General features: G+C 42.5%; 1 protein-coding gene and 1 long non-coding RNA gene across 3 annotated transcripts in view; one reads left to right on the forward strand and one right to left on the reverse strand.

The window, feature by feature from the left end:
- Dpr1 (defective proboscis extension response 1) overlaps positions 1–8,347 on the forward strand; it is a 251,820-nt gene extending 243,473 nt beyond the window's left edge. The window contains exon 6 of the mRNA XM_070663423.1: positions 7,917–8,347. Within this exon, the coding sequence (XP_070519524.1) occupies positions 7,917–8,020 (104 nt within the window). The 3' untranslated portion in view covers positions 8,021–8,347. The remainder of the gene's footprint in view (positions 1–7,916) is intronic.
- Positions 1–16,908, reverse strand: part of LOC139106555 (uncharacterized) — a 49,921-nt gene that overhangs the window by 12,976 nt on the left and 20,037 nt on the right. The gene's annotated exons all lie outside the window — the stretch shown is intronic.

Genomic DNA, 16,908 nt, shown 5'->3' on the forward strand with positions numbered 1-16,908 from the left:
CTAGTTGGTCATTAGCATAGTCTATTACCGTCCGCTCTCTTCTTCCTCATCCCTTTCCCTCCCTTATTCGCAAATAGGCTCTGCATCGCTCTCGAACGTTACTCGGTACCGAAACCATAATTCGACCCGGGAACTGATATATCCCGTTCAAACGACTCGGCGAGGGAAAATCGTCTTCTATTTATTCCATTTTCGAGATGAAGGAGGGGCGGGGGATGAGGCACCTGATTGCTTTTCCGATATTTATTTCAGCAGTTTCCATTAATCATAGATAAAGATCCCTCGCGCGTGTGTAAGCGCGGTAAGAGGAGCCCGATGTAACCGTCGATTTGTACAAAGCGTCGGATTCTCTCGCAAGAATCTCGCTTTAAGCGCTCGCGAAAAAAAAAAAAAAAAGAGCAAACGCGAGTCCAGCTTGTGAAGAGCTTGTGATGTTTCGAAAACAGTTTCACGTGTCGAATTGTTACACCTAAAGCATTCTGCAACCAATTGATCGTTTAGAACCGCTTTACGCGCCGCTTGTAACATAAAATTAAATTAACGACAACACTGATGTAACATGTTGCAGAGTCACGCGGTTTCCCTCAAAATTAAAACTGGAATTAACAGAGCTGGTTTTGGATTGAAATCAGCGCTAACCGAACATTTTCCACCCGAGTAATAGAATTCTCGAGCGGAATAGAGAAAAAGAGCGTGCAGAAGAAACAAAATTATTAATTCTAACTTGATATTCCTAATTTAATTTTTACGCAATAGCATTCTTTACTATTGGAGCGGCGTTGTATTTTCGTGTATATTTAAACTTGGGCTTGAATAAAATTAAATAAAGGATTAAAATTAAAATCTATTTATATTATAAAAATTGGATTTTAATGTTTTAGCGTCTCCGTAAATTAAAAAAAATGTTTAAAAGCAGCATTCCCCCCCGAGAGTGTCCTGCAACGTAATTTCACGTAACTCGTTCCTTGCACTGCCGCCTAGCTTTACTCGCGTGTGTGCGCCGGGCATTATCGCGAATTTATCATTCCTCCGTCGTCCGGTAACAATCCCGGGGTATCTAAACGACTCGTTGCGTCGCCGAGATAGACAATTATCTAAAGTAATTGTCCCCGAGCCCCGCTTAAGCCGCGATTGTCGTACCGCGCGTTTAACTCGCGCGCATTTAGTTCCTCTTATCACGCACGGGCGCGCGAATTTTCTGCAGATGAGCCCGAGCGCGTTTTCAACGGCCCCCGCCGCTTCGTTTACCGTAATGCGCCGTAATTCCGCGGTGTAATTATTGCCGGCGATAAATCGCCCGGCGCGCCGGCGTGCGAATCGATCATCGGCTGAAAATAAAATTCCACCCCGCGCTACACTCGGCGAAACAAAATATAATCGACAAAAATGATTTATCACGCGACGTCGCAAAATATTACAGCAATTCTCCCCGCGAGGGTCGATCTGGACAAATAATATCGTTTCCGGCGCAATTATTATCGCACTAATTACTGAAGAACCTTTATTAAAGTCTCAATGCCCACCTTCCTTATCGCTTGGCCGTCGACGATTCGTTTCCGACTGACTTGACAGTCGGGCAGAATAAAATTGCTAATATTAAAATTTTGCGTTGAAAAAACAATCCCTCGGGCGGTAACGGCAAAATTCAGCTAGCAGTTGCAACAAAAATCTCATGGTACAGTAAAAAAAAAAAAAAAAATCAGAACGAGCCGCGAGCCGAACCGGGCCAAATGTCGTCATTCCCTCGTGAATTGCAGGTGCGAGCTTCTCATACATCGCGAACATGCGGCTGCTCTTCTCTCGTCACCAATCAAGTTTATTTATTTTTTTTTCAATTAATTGATTTTCATAAATCGCGCGTGCATTATTTGCTCGCGGACAGCGGGAAAATAGCGCGAATGCGACGCGCACGTTCGACCAATATTTACGAGAAATGCGTCGCGACGACTCTCTGCTCGCGATCAAACGCGAAACGTATATCGCGTGTCGTCACACAATATTTGATCCGCTCCGAATATCATTCGAAGAAACCTACCGACGGATCTAATGTATTTAAGTACCGCACACTGCTGTCTGTCGGAGGCTGCAGGGCGCTTGTAACGTCAGCGTAAACTCTTATGACGGATGTAAGTCATGTAACCTAGTTTCAGGCGCCGAGCTGCCTAAGTTACTAGCTGCCGTTTTGGCCACGCGGTCATAACTTTCGCGATGGACCGTTCTGAAGTTTCGCTTAAACATCGTCATCGCGCTCATCCCGTGTCGTCCCAGTTTACCGCGATTCATTAGCGATCGCAGGAAAACGGATCGTCTTTCCCGATACTTTCTTCTCGCGAAAAATTTCCGGAGAACGTGCCGGCACCAAGTGCACCGCGATAAACAACTGTCTTACGTCCCAGTGCTTCGGTTCTCTTATTATCTCATGCTAACGTTAATCATCATTTTTGCTTCGTCGCTATTCTTTCGGTAAAAGTATCGAGAAACTTTTCCCGTTCTTATACAGTCACGCGGATAGATACGTTCTATTATATTCGCGTAATTCCCGACATTCCCGGAGCCGCGTTTTATTCATCGTCGACGTTTGCGTCGAGGTCTTTGAATGCTTCTCGTCCGGCGGATCGTGAAAAGTGGAGAGGCGTACGTTCAAATACAGATCCGACAGTCCGCGACAACGCGGGATGATTTCCTTCGAGACAAGATTCCGTTAAACCCTTTGTTACCACGAGCCACGTTTATTCTCCGCTTATTCCCACCCGCTCTCGCGGCCTGCATCTTTTACGAGAACATATCCTTTCGGGCGAGGTAATAACACGTACCGCCAAGAATTAGGCTGTTCTCCCACCGGGAATGCGTGTAAAAAATGCGAAGAGTTTCGGGTTTCCTTGGAGTGCACGGACGAAAAAGAAATTGCCAGACTCGTAAAGCTCCTCTCGGTTTTCCGTTTCTATTCGCTCACAAAGCATTCCGTTTTCTTTAACGGTATTTCTCAGAATTAAAAATCTAATTCCGTTAGGAAGGTAAAACGAAAGGGTATCGCTGTTAAGAAGATAAAGGAAATAAGGTCGCGAGCAAGTTTTCCGAGTTTTACTTCGCGAGCTCTCTTCAACATGTTGCGAAGCTTCATTAAAACCCGATTAGCTCGTCGTACTTTCCTTCGATATGCGTTGGCGTACATTTTTATTTTTTCATATTTTACACTTGAACGAGTTTTGAAAATGTTTTTTTTTTTTTAATTTTTACCGAGCGCGCCCCGTTGATTTCGTTTGGGATTATCGTAAATATAAATTGCAGAAAGTTAAAGAGATATATTACGTACGTATTTTGGAGAGTCCCATGTGCGGTTTCAGCACCCACATGAATCTAAAAACTTGGAATGTTCTTTCGGGAAATTTTATTTTCGCGACACGTCTTATCGCCAGTGCCCGCGCGAAGCGAGAAGTCGGAAAGGTACACGTGTGAATAATGTAGCTAAAAGGGGGCATGGTCGATGCGAGCATCGGCGGTGTTCCCTACGCGTTCTGAATCGCAATCGTGCCTGACGCAACCCCGGAAATTTTTCGGTCGATCGAGCCTCCCGCGTTAATTACGCAGCGCTCCGTGCGCAAAAGATTACAGGGGTTTTCGTGCTGGGCGGCGGGGAACGGGCGGTAAAAATTTCGTAGTGTTTCGACAGCCGAGAATCTTTCCAGCTGTTTCAGCAGCAACCGCTCGAGTGCCGTTACCACCGTAATTTTCTGTAGCGCGGCCGCGCTTCGGTGCAACCAATTTCGACACCGCATTACCCTTCCGCGGTTATCTCGCTCGTTTCCCAGCAACCCCCGCAACGAATCAGAAATCGGCGGCTCCAAAGGTTCAGAGGCACGGGGTGATTCGCTTGATTTGACAGCCGGCCGTCATCCGATTACGAGCGGCGCGATGATAATTGATCAGAAAAAAAAAAGTGTAGGGAAATTGCGGTCCTCAATTTCTGAACTATTTTCGAAATTTTATGACAGATTTTCTAGAATTTAAATTTATATATTCTCGGTTAGATTTTTTCGTCTGTTATACGAAGCGTTAGTACGCTACATACTGGTAAAAATAACAAACCAATTTGCGGAACTTCTCTAATACAAATACGGATGCGTAGTTTTATGTTACATTTTTCCCGTGGTAGCAAAAAAAGAGAAATATAATGTACGTCCAGTATTTTAAAGCAACTTCAGGGAAAAATATTGTCATTATTAAGATTCTTACGGAAGCTGACTGTCATCATTAAGTCGCAACATCGTTCCGGAATGCAAAGCGTAAAGTACCGTCTTTGGACAATCAGAATACGGCATTAAGCGCGAGTTGAAGTAGATTCTACCGTTGTCGGCCAAATGCTTTATTCAGCGACGTGTACTTTAAAAAGAATCGCGCGTGCTCAAAGACCTACATTTACTTTATAATTAAGTTACTTTGGAAATATAAATAACATATTTTTAATTTACATTATGTTATATCCTTAATACGATTTTAACCCACTGGATATATTACTTTATTTTTTTTCCTTTTTTTTTTAACAACGATGTAAAAATGCCTTCTTTTTTTCATTCCGTTAAGAGCAGAGAGAAGTATGCGATTCCATTTTTTAAATCCGTTGGAAACTATAAGAAGATCTTTTCTTTTCAATCCGTCTAGTAATCTCATCGGGAATAAGATCGTCTTCAGAAGCATATATGCAATACCGCGGGCAGTTCTAATCTTTATGAACAGATCTTCGTATTAGGAACGCAAACTTATCTACACATCTAATCTGTTTCGGAATCCTAAATGCTCTTGCAAAATCCTGATATCTCGTAATGTAATCTAGGACCACGTAATTCCGTTTTAGTTTATTAAAGTCTTCCAATTTAATTTTTCGACTATTCTAAATAAAGATAAATGATGCTCACGAGCGTTGCAAACATTAAACGAAACGCACCCTCAAAGTTGATACTTATGTTTTATGATTATAATGTAAAAAGAATTATAGAAAATTTTGCCTCGCAAATATTTGAATAAATTATTGCATACAAATAAAAATATATTAAATTTTACTTAATGAAGTATGAGAGAAGATTATATTTGTACGTCGTGGTCGTGTAACGAAAAAATTTAACGTTAACTTTATTACTTATCGCGTTATCCTGCTCGTTCGTTTTTTTTTTTTTTTTTTTTTTTATTAAATTCGACGGCGACACGGTGGTTTTAAAAGACTTGAACAGCTTGCTACCGAAGTTTTCGTCGAGCGGAAGTGGCGGATGGCGAGCGGAAACTGATACAAATAACGAATAAAGCCGTCTTTCATCGTCGAAGAAAAAAAAAGAACAAAAGCACGTTTCTTCCGGCGGTGCAAATGAGCTGCGGACCTCGGCCGAAGTGCAATTATTCCGAGCGAAGTGCATGAATTCATCTCTTCTCCATGCTCGATGAATGCGCGCGCCGGCCACTCCGGAAAGATAAATATTCAGATATGCATAACAGGAAGAAGGCAAGGCGAGTACGCGTCGCGGCCGCGATTTGTCCGACCCGACTTATTTCTTTCGCCCAAGATTCAGCGCCCGTCGCCGGTTAGAAGAACATTAATTTTATGAAGTATTATGGCCCGTACTCCGGTGCCAAATGCGCCGGGTCGCATTCGCGGGGATATAATTATGTGAGCGTGCGTCGGCAGAGAGAAAGAGAGAAACAGTAGCAGCCGGTCTGTTCTTCAAAGAGCCCAACACACGTCGGGATAGAAAATTTAATGCGAGAGAGCTCGATATTAAATGTTCTCTTCCTTAAGCGTTATATCTCGTTAAATTTCCACTCTCGCGGTATGTCCTTTGTGACGCGCGGGGCGCACAAAAATTTCATCGGTTTGGCCGAGCCCTTTTGTCGAAACTCCACGCTGAATTATTCATTCGATTTCAACAATCTCGTACGCGCGTGTACATCTATATCCGGTGCTGTCTCCGCAGGATAATCACGATTCGCTTTCTCCGCTTTCGGACCGCGCCTGCGCTAAACGGCGATGGAAAATTCATTTAGCTCACATATTCGGCTAATTATACTTTGTCCCGTTCTCCACCGCCAGCACGAGATTCGCGAACCGAGCAAGCCTTTGCCGTGTCGCGCGCGTTACGCGGATATATTAATAACTCTCTCATTGTTCAGCCGTGGCGCGAAATCACTGACGAATTCCGTTGAATTTCAATTTTCGATTAATTACACAGTTAATTACACAATCCCGTGTCGTTCACGGAACATTTCCGACGAGCCCTTCGTCGCTCTTCTAGCGCAAGTTTAATCCGGCACGGACAAAGAAACGATACTTAAATCTAAAAATCATTAGACAAAATAAAAATGTTTTTTTTTTTTTCTATTTATCAATAAATCTCGAAGAGACTAAAAAGCATTGTTAAAAATTATCCCGATAAAATTGCACAGCGAATCTTCAGATAATCATCCAATTATCGATGCCAAGCTACCTTTTTCAGTGTATACATTCACGAGTAGAACGCATGTGTATACGATACGATTCGCCATTCCACGCGTTCGCATAAAACCAAATAACGAATCCGATCGTGATGCGAGAGACAAATGAACGTGGTTAATAGAAACGTGCACTGCGGGACGATTGTTTAAAAAATGCACGTAACAGCTCGTGAATTTGCACGGCGCATATTAATCGACGGTAATCGCCGCGGATGCGGCACGGCGGAAATGAGAGGAGCTGTAATGCTGCTTGATTTGATTTTTCGCGCGGTATGCATTAATTATGCACTTTTACGCAGCGTTACGAGCGATCGCGGACCATTTACGCGATTTATCAAACAATTGGATTGAACGTCCTGAGCGTCAAGTTCCTCATCGCAAGCCGAAAGGGCAAAGTGTTGCCGAATAAAGACACGAAATTGTGCGACAATTAAGAAAAATTCGTCTGAACGGGATAAATATGCGTCTCGAAAATAGAATCGATTTTCTCGCCGACGTAGATTCGATTACTTCCGAGATACGTCAGGCGCAAGATTGAGTTTTTCGTCCCAAAAGTGGCGTTACTGGAGGGATAATAAAAAGTGCTCGCGTTTGTGCCGTTCGCGGTCGGTTCAAGTAAAAAAGAAGGAAAAGAAAAGCGCTCTCGCGACGCTTGTTCCAATTCTAGTACTGTTCGCCAAGAAATCAATCGAGGGTGCGAAATGCACCGACGCACGAGAACATGCTGCCACTTCCCTGCACCATTGCTGTATCACACTGACCCCAATTCTGCAAATCCGCCGAGGCGAGGCTCCCGAGGCCGACGTAGAATTACGTCAAACTCGAGACTATTTCGCCCCGAAATACCTGTCCCATCCTACGATGAGGGTTCTTTAACAATTTATGCCTTGAGATCCCGTATCTACCCGTACAAATGGCCTGAATGCATATTATGACACCATTTACTACCGTGCTGTAAATTTTGTAATATTCCATGTACGTGGATAAATGCTAGAAACATTTTTAGCCTGTCGCGAATATATATTACAGAATCGCAAATTAATATCAGCATAAGCTTCGTACAGTTTATGTATTTTTAAAAGCCACGGAGCATATATCGAAATGCAGGAAGCTAAAAAATTAAAACCGTGTATTCTATGATTTATTATTGTGCTGTAAAAATTTAATTTAATTGAATACGCAATTTAAAAAAAAAAAAAGGTTGACGTCATTGTTTGATTAAAATTCCTGAAAGTGGGAATTAATTTCTAAAACACGGGTCGTACCGATCGCGGTTGTTATCGTCGTAATCGCGTAGAATTAAATTTTCGCGTCCCGACCGACGAACATCCTTCTCGGTCGTCGCATTTCCAGTACATTTTCGCTGTATCCCGTTGAGATCGCGATATCGTTAGAAATAAAAGAAAAGTGTTTCACGAAAGCGACTGTTTCTGTTTCAGGTGAGCATCCGGCCGCGATGCAGCACGGAAATACGGCAGCCGGCTCGCCCACCTCCAAGACGGTCTTGGTGATGCTCGCCTTCCTTCTGGGCCAACTGAGATAATGTGCGTGTACACGAAGGTCGCTTGAGACTCGTAAAATCGATGGACGTATCGCAACACGATCGCTCGCACAACTTATAACGTTAACCCTTCCGTACAGACCTCCCTGAATTAATGAACTTTACTGTGGCGGCCGAAAAATCAAATAATTCACGAGATAACATAATGATCCTACCGGTGTAATAAATGTTTTCAATGAAGCTCGTTGAAAAGACTCGTACATTACAACGGTTGGTTATACTTTCGATTGTGCGATTTTTGCATTTTTCCAATCAGTTAATTCTTTTTTTTTTTTTTTTTTTTAATAATATTTCAAAATAATCCGTCAATATCATTCACGCATTGACGCTATTGTTTTTCGCCGCGTCCATCATATGATTTTATCACAATTATTTTTTCAAAAGGTTTGTCGTAATTGGAAGTGATGTCTGATAGAAATGTGTGAATTTTTTTGTTTTATATGGCTTTATTTCAGTTATTTATTGCGAGATGGAAATTCTCGTTGGAAAATCTAAGTGTCGTTATGTTACTTTAATTGCGTCGCACAATTTAAACACTCTCGTCGCGACGGTTATTTCGCCCCTTTTAATCTAACGCGAAAATCCTCATCCCCGTTTATCTCAAACTTAATTGTGGGTTTGGCCGCTGGGGTGAGAAATACAAAGATAATCTCTAAGAGACAGCTCTTCTTACGTAATAAAAGGGAAGCTTTGTGCCTAAGGGTTAAGCGGAGTGTGAGGCAGTCGCATTACACGGTGTCTTAGAAACATGAATTTCGCGACGGATTTCTGAGTCGACTTTTCCCAACCGCGAAGAAACGAGTCCGGAGAAAGGACGGACTTTTCGTACATTCGTTGTAATGCAGCGACAATATTTACAGCTGAGCTGTACACGTGTGAAACCGTAAACGGCTGCACAATTCGCGACAACCGGGAGATACTTGTCTCTGTCTCTCGAATTCTCCGATAATTAATATTGTTGCACGAACGGTATTTCTACTATTAACTTGCGTCGGAAATTAATAACGTAACATTGTGTTTAATGGCCGTTCTCTTAAATAACTGACCGTTTGTTTACTCTTATTTATTTCATTTTATTTAATTTTAGTTGATGCGATTCAACAAGTCGACCACGTTTTAACGATGTCATTTTAAAAAAAATTTTTGGTTTTTTTTTGTTAATTGTTTATTTTTTTTTACCATCTATAACACATCCATCACAAAATGGAATGATATCAATCACGATGCAATATTGCTAGATTTAATTCCGATTTATTTACAACAATCCTGAGGGCAAAACCTCCCCGTTGATGTGATCCGACATAGTTATTTTCGCGTGGTAAGCTTCTTTTGCACTCTACATTTACCATAGATAAGCGACGTATTAATAACGATAAAGTTGCCTATTCGCAAATACTTGATTAGCCAGAAGTTCGTTTCGTTTAGCTCATGCAGAAATTAGTTTGTGCTTTGTAACTTAGTATCGGTACGATTTATTATCAAAATAATGCAGCACGATTCGTACGATCATGACAGAGCAGTCGGGAGTTCTTATCATATCCACGAATGACGCGAGGACGTCGATATTATTAAAAAATTTCAGCGGCGACAAGTGACCGAGTTCTCACCGCTTTTTCGGTTAAGAACGTCACGGGAAGGATCAAATATTATAGCTGTCGCCTCTGAAATATTTCATATAATTGCGTCGTGACGTCTTACGCGATGCACACATTAAGAATTGATGATAACGCGCAGTGAGTGTTAACGCGACGACGGGCACATAGTTGAGCATCGCTAGAAGGGAGAGAGACAGCGAGGGGATGAGAACGGGACTGCGCCCCGCATCCTTTCCCGAACCATAGTGCAAGGAAAGTGTTAAGTGTAAAATAAATGTGTCACGAGCAAGTTTAACCGAAGAGCGATGTAATAAAACGAGGGTGGAGGAGAAAACCGTGACCTCCACCGGTGGCGAAGTACTTTCTACTTATGACATAAGTGTTAAATGAAAAATTTAAAGGAAGACACGCGTACACACATACATACACGCGACATACATACACACATACGTACAGGTAATAGTAGAGAAATGTATGTAAACCACGCGACTTTACGGCTCGTATGATTTACACCCACCGACTAGTCCGAGATGGAAGGAAAAGAAAAAAAAAAATACAAAAAAATAACAACTGTGTTTCCCCACCCGCTCACCACCCTTCTTCACCGTCTTGTTTTTTCACACGGTTCTCTTGCGCGAAAACGCATTCTTGTACATAATGTTTTACTCTTGTAAATAAATTACCCACATAACGCCCCTCGATTCATTCTCGCGCCTGTCCGGACAGCGACCGCCTCGCTAATTAGATGCGTCAAGGAGGACATTGTTCCCGATGGGAGGAAAATGTTTTAATTTTTGTTTCTAATACTTTATGTTTGATTCCTATTGATTTACATCCGCAAATAACGGACACTAATTTTTATTTATTTTTTAATTATTATCAGAATCACGATGCAGCACGAGAGTTTAGACTAAGCGAAGTACGTAAGTCTTTGTCTATATCTTGCGGACGGTTGGTGATTCCGAGCTAATGGCAACGGCTGCGAGAAGATGGCCCCGCAAGAGATCGATAGCCACGGCCCCGATGCGCTCCCGAACTTTTCCCGTCGGGGATATTTAAGAATCCTTCTTCGGCTCATGAAGTCTCTCACTTGCAGACCGTCCCCGCAAAATAACGATGGCGCCCGATTAATTTCCTTTAGCCGCTCAATATCTTCCGAAACGACGCCGAGCGACGGGCTCCATTTGATCCCATTAGCCGAGCCGTTTGTTCCGAAAATAAGGTAAGTTAAATGTTGTTTTATAATTCCGCGAGTGAAAATAATCGGAATTGACCGGCTTTTTCATCATCGGCAAAAAGCAGAAACTTACAAAGCTGCCAGATGGGCTTTTTAATTTTTACGGGAAGATTACCGCGTAAATTTCAACTTTAATCTCGCGATATCTATGCCGATTATCCACATTTAGATATCTGAAGTAACGTGCTCCCAACGTCGTTAAAAACAAAACTTCCATAACGGCTTCAAACTTGCCCCGTAAGTCCGAAGTTCTTTCGTTGAACGGTATCGCGGGATCGAAATCTGCGGTGGCCACGCGACAATCGCGCCGATGAATATTTATGCGCGTCCACTTATGTGGCTTTGCAAAAGCCGGCAATCCGTAGGCGATATATATGCGGTGAATTTTTCAAGAGACGTCGCGTCCCTCGCGCTGTGAATCCCGAGCGACATGCAACCGTCCGTATTCACGAAAGCGTAAATGGAACGCGGATGACACGGGCGCGAAGCGAAAAGAAATTAGAGACGCGTTTGAATGAAAAGCGTTGAAGGGGAAAAAAGGGATGCGTTTGATCAAACCGCTAACTCCAATAAGAGCCGACGTAATTTTCTTTGTGTAAAAAATAAAGATAAAATAACCGAGAAATCCTCATGCTCGTTTCGCGCGCACGATTATCGAAAGCTATCGGCTTTACTCGCTGATAACTTTTAATTATTTGTACTGCGAGCAGTATTTCTCGAAGCGCTTACGAAGTGCTTCACAACTGTTGCACGTGTATTTGGAAAACTGTATATGTTATTTTATTTTTTATTTACTTCAACGACGCGCGGGCGGTAACGTTTACGTTTGCGAATAAAGTGGCAAGTCACTTGGCACGCGGCTGCTCCTTAAAGCATTTCGTATTTTCTATTACTCCTTTTTCCGATTTGTAAATGTGTATTTGCTGTTTTGTGTCCTAATTAAATTGAGTTTCGCGCTGCGCCGTCGAACTTAATTAGAATCGCTGAACCACATACGTTTGACTTTGCTCTAACAAAATAACCACGTGCAAATATATACGTGGTGTATAGCTAACCGTTGATGTTTCCGGTCTCTCGCATACTAAAGAACCAACTTGTTAACTATGCGCGAAACTTTGATTAGAAGCAAGCGTGACTACTTGAAGCAGCATAAACAAATCTGGCGTTACGAAGACGATCAAGAATATTCAGCGAAAAAAAAAACAAAAAAAGAATTAACTCTAAAATTACAATAAAGAATCTATTGTCAAATTTAATTTTTAAATGGACCGCTGGATTATTCTTTGAAACCTTTTTTTTTAATCTGACGAGTTATAATGTTCTTTTAATTAAAACAAAAAAAAGGGAGAGAGAAAGAGAGACAAAAGTAGAGAAAAAGAGAGAGAAAGTTCCAAAAAACTTCAGCCGTGCAGATTATGTCGTGCGCGGAAAGCTGTTACGTGCTCAACGGCGAAGTACGCGAAACGAGAGTATTAACGCGTATTCGCCACGCCAGAATGCGAAATTGCTCTTACATGTCGCGGCCGTGTGTACGCATCGTAATTAATGCGCGCAGATTAGGGGATTAAACTAACTGCTGTAACGGCAACTAGTAACGCACTCAACCCAGATATGCAACGCGGTCTGACGATGACACTCAGCCGGGCACACTTCGCACAGATAATTTCTATATTTATCGCATAATACCGGCGGAAGTTCGTCTTTAGAATAATTTGTTCTCCCTTTATATCGCGGCCGCGTTGTATGTGTGTGCGCCCACGGTTTACGTGAACATCAATTATCGTTCGATCAATCTGGAGCTGGAGCGTTAATCAACCGATAATGAGTTCCTAATTCTGAAACTTTCGCGGAAAATTCTGATTTCAAGGCGCGATATTCTCACCCGCCCATTATCCTTTTTATCTTCAAACGCTTTGCACGGCGAACAATAAGGACGATTTAACGCGAATTAAGGCTGTCGAACATAAGCGCAAAAGAAAAGTGAGAACAAAAATTACCGAAATATGTCGCCACGTCGAATTTTTTTTAGCTTTATGTTTATTTATAAAGTTGAGAAAGTCCACGATAAAGTAATTCGCCGTTAATACACTCGCTGGTATGAATAATCTGCACATTGCGAATAAATTTGAATTACAAATTGAAATAAGTAGAAATTAGTAGAATCGCGTAGTGACACCATTACAGCGTAAAGCTCACGCGATACTCTTTCTTCATATGTTATTACACATATTGTACGCAAAATTATATATTATCTCCTCACCAACAAAGTCATATTTCTGTCGTAATGAGAATTGTGCAAAATTACAGAAAGAGGTCCGCTGACTCGCGCTCGACGTCATTCGCTTCGTTTGTCACGAAAGAGGAAATCGCTCGGCGCAAAGGGGAGGACAATTCTATAAACCCACTCTTGTCAAGAGCGAGTCATACGAATTCGGCTCTATTAGCGTGAAGATTAATCGCGACAGTCGTGACTGGGAATAAAGCGATTTTTCGGCGTTCCTTTTGACGTGCGCCCTTTGTTGTTTGCCTCGACGCGAACTATTCGGGGTGAGCGCACGACTCGCGATACCGCATGCCAGCGCAGGGATAAACGGGGCCCACCCTTTGAGCGAAAGGGCAAAGGTCGTAAAGAACGCCTGCAACAAGCTCGGTGAGGCACGACGTCGTTTACACGTACGCTCCACTTTCGGTCCCGGGCGAGAGCGCCAGGCAGCGAAATCAAACGAATCAAATGAACTGAGAAAAATCCGCGATAAAACGACAGAGACCCGTTTCGTTACGGCGAGAGAGACCCGTCTCGTCTGATCCAACTCGTTCCGTTACCACTGACACCACCTTCGCGCGCGGATCTCCCCGACGAGATTGCTCGTTGACGTCGCGGATCCTTCGTTTGTTCCCTCTTCTTATCGCGGAGATAGCGGAATACCTACGACGTGGATTATAGATAATTTCAACGGGTAGCGAACTCCGTGATCCCTAAGAGGATATTTTTATCCGTCATTTTTTTCTCGAACACTTACAGATAGATAAAAGATATCGGGATAAACAGAGCAGTAATTTAAAGAAAAAAAAAAAAAAAAGTAAATTTTTTAAAGAGAAAATAGAAAGCATTTTTGTTGCAACGTTTTCAAAATAATACAAAGTTCCCTATTTCTGTAATTTATATTCTGTAATTTACAGACTTTGTAATTACAGATTTTGACAATTTAAATTACCGTTGATTAAACTCCGTATTTCCCCGTTCGCGATTAACCTTCGAAAATTAATCAAGCTATTTTGCGTTTGATTAACGAGGCCATTTAAGATTTACCGCGAGGGCGACAGAGATTTATTTACGAAAGATTAAATAAAACGCATTAACTTGACTTGAAAGAACTTCAACGACGAAAGGATTAGACCGCGTCTAGTCATAAAGCTCGAGGATTAAATCAGTAGTGTACCGTATAATGCAAAGTACGTAAATCTGCATAGAAGTCGAGGTGAGAACCACGTAAGCTCGTCGCTCCTTTTCTAAATGGACCGCGGCGAGACGCTGAGCTTCCGGGTAAGGCGGGGAAACGCGTCCGGAGGCCGCGCGACATCGGGTCGGGCGGGCTTAAAATTCACCGGCAAGGCAGGCAACGTCGTGAACAACGACGTCGATTTACATATCAAAAGTAGGAACAAACTATTCAGACCTAACCGGGTCAGAAAATTTCCAGCGCTGGAAAAATATTTCCTCGCGCGTGCACGTTTTCGCGCGACACTTCACGCGCGCGTGTCTGTCGTACGGCGCATCAGGCATTCCCGAACTTTTCATCCTCCGACACGTCCTTTCATCCCCCAACATCGGCTAGGAAATTGTGAACTCGGGAAAAATTCGCGCGTGGCTTCTTATCCCGGCCAAATTTCACGGGGAGGGAAAGAAGTTTCAGTAAGAGCGGGCAAACCTTTCTCGAGATAACCTGCTTTTATGCAAAGTTGTAATATTAAACGTACACATTAGCGAGGAACTAATAAGCAAACGAGCCTAATAAAGTATGACAAAAAGAACGACGTAAAATAATTTTCATCTTTACGAGAGGAATAATTCGGTATGATCTCGTAATTAATTCAATTCTCCGCGGGTGATCCTTTTAAGCCGGAATTTTCTTTGTCTTTTAATTCTTTTAATAAAATAAAAAAAGTAAAAATAAAAAAAAAGGGAATGCCACGACAATGAAGAATTTGGAGTAAAATCGGAGAGAAAGAAAATCTGGTAGCGCGACGTGTGTATGTCCGCTAAGTACGATCGCACGTAGCAAACCTGATATTTCCGGTAAGAAAAAAGGATTTATTTCAAATCGGAGAGTTTCCTATAATTCTGTACGATCTGGAAATGACACGCGACGCAACGTTTATCGTTTATCAAAAGGAGAAGATCCACCTTTCGGGGATCTGCGGTCGATTATTTCCGCCTGCTTGGCACCAACGAACGATCTCGTCATCGGTATTCGGCGATAAGCAATTGCGAGCGAACACCCGCGGTTCGTTACGCGCCTCGATGCGTGTCCGAAGATGTTTAGTTAACCGTACGAAATGCGGAGAGGATCCGTTCGCGGGCGGCTTTGATCACTGAGCGGAAACTCGCGCGTGTTCCCCGCGAGAGGTCTAGATCGTCGTCGTCATGGACAAATCGGCGGCGGGGAATCCGATTATACCGCCAACAACAACGTCTAATTGAAGTTCCGCTGTTTAAACCTTTACCCTCCGTACGTCTCTCTTTCTCTCTCCCTCCCTCCCACTCTTGTCTCATTCTACCTCTTGTGCTTCCTCCTTTAGACATATCTAGTGATAGCTCGCAATCATCCTTTGATGTGCGTGGTTTCAGAGAACCCAAATATAATAATTGCAGAACAAAAATCGTATAGCGGATAATTATCTCATATAAAAAAATATCCTATTTTAACAAAGAAACATAGCGATTTAAATATAGCCGATCTTGTCTTATAGTAAAAAATAATTATAAAACACTCATTCTACTCTTTGTGAATTTAGCTTCTGAGTTTTAACGTTATTAGAAATAAAAGTGATACGTTGGAATTTGTGCGCCAAATAGATCTTTGTATCCTAATAGTTTTTCCGTACTTTCGTCGAAGGGGAGAATTGGAATGAAAGCAGACAGTACTTTTTGTGGAAAAATGAGAAAGCTGACGAGTAGAAAAACCCGCAATCAGAATGCTGGGTAATCTCGCCTGCGAGGGCTAAGGGTGCGATAAGAGCGCGATCGACTCTATCAGCCGACTTCGTCAAGAATCGAACGACGGTGCAAGGGAGCGAAGAAAAAAAAGAAGGAGGGGTAAAAGTGAGAGAAATTATCTAACAAAGAGATCGCGACGAGATCGCCGAGCTTTCGTACCGATCCGCGATGCATATTCGATTTCCTGCACGCGACCGAACGGGAAATAGATTCGTGCGCGTCGAGGGGGAGGAAAAATAGGAGGACGATGGGGTGAGAAATTAAAGCTCTCCGGGAGAGCACCCGACGATCCTTACACGCGAAAATCCGCCGATCCTCTATTACAGGCGGAAGTTCACGCGAGATCGTTCCTCGCATATCACGCGATACGGTCTGCGGCCTACGGGAAATATAATATGAGCTTTTTAGAGCTTTTAGATCCCCGGTACCGAACACCACCGACACGATAACCGCGATTGACGGCGGAAAAATAATTCAATCTCAAATGGCTCGGTTTCGGACGCTGCGGTTAAAACTTTTTTTTTTTTTACCAATAATTGATTTATTCGCGTGTCCGTGCCGTTTGTATCTAGTAATGTAATATACCAAAATTATCATGCAACTCGCGACGCGTCATAAAGTGTTTCAATAGGTATCTGCGAAATTCGTTGGTTTCGCTGGATGAAGCTGGTTATAAAGTTAAAAGATTGAAAAATTGTACAAAAATGCAAAAAAAATATTGCACGGTTTTATACATTAAGGAAAATTTTTTTTTTTATGTGAACCGTGCAAAACAGGTTCCGCGGTTAATTTACATCAGTATTTGAACGTTTTTCCGTCA

This window comes from Cardiocondyla obscurior, linkage group LG11 (assembly GCF_019399895.1).
Source record: "Cardiocondyla obscurior isolate alpha-2009 linkage group LG11, Cobs3.1, whole genome shotgun sequence".
NCBI classification, from domain to species: domain Eukaryota; kingdom Metazoa; phylum Arthropoda; class Insecta; order Hymenoptera; family Formicidae; genus Cardiocondyla; species Cardiocondyla obscurior.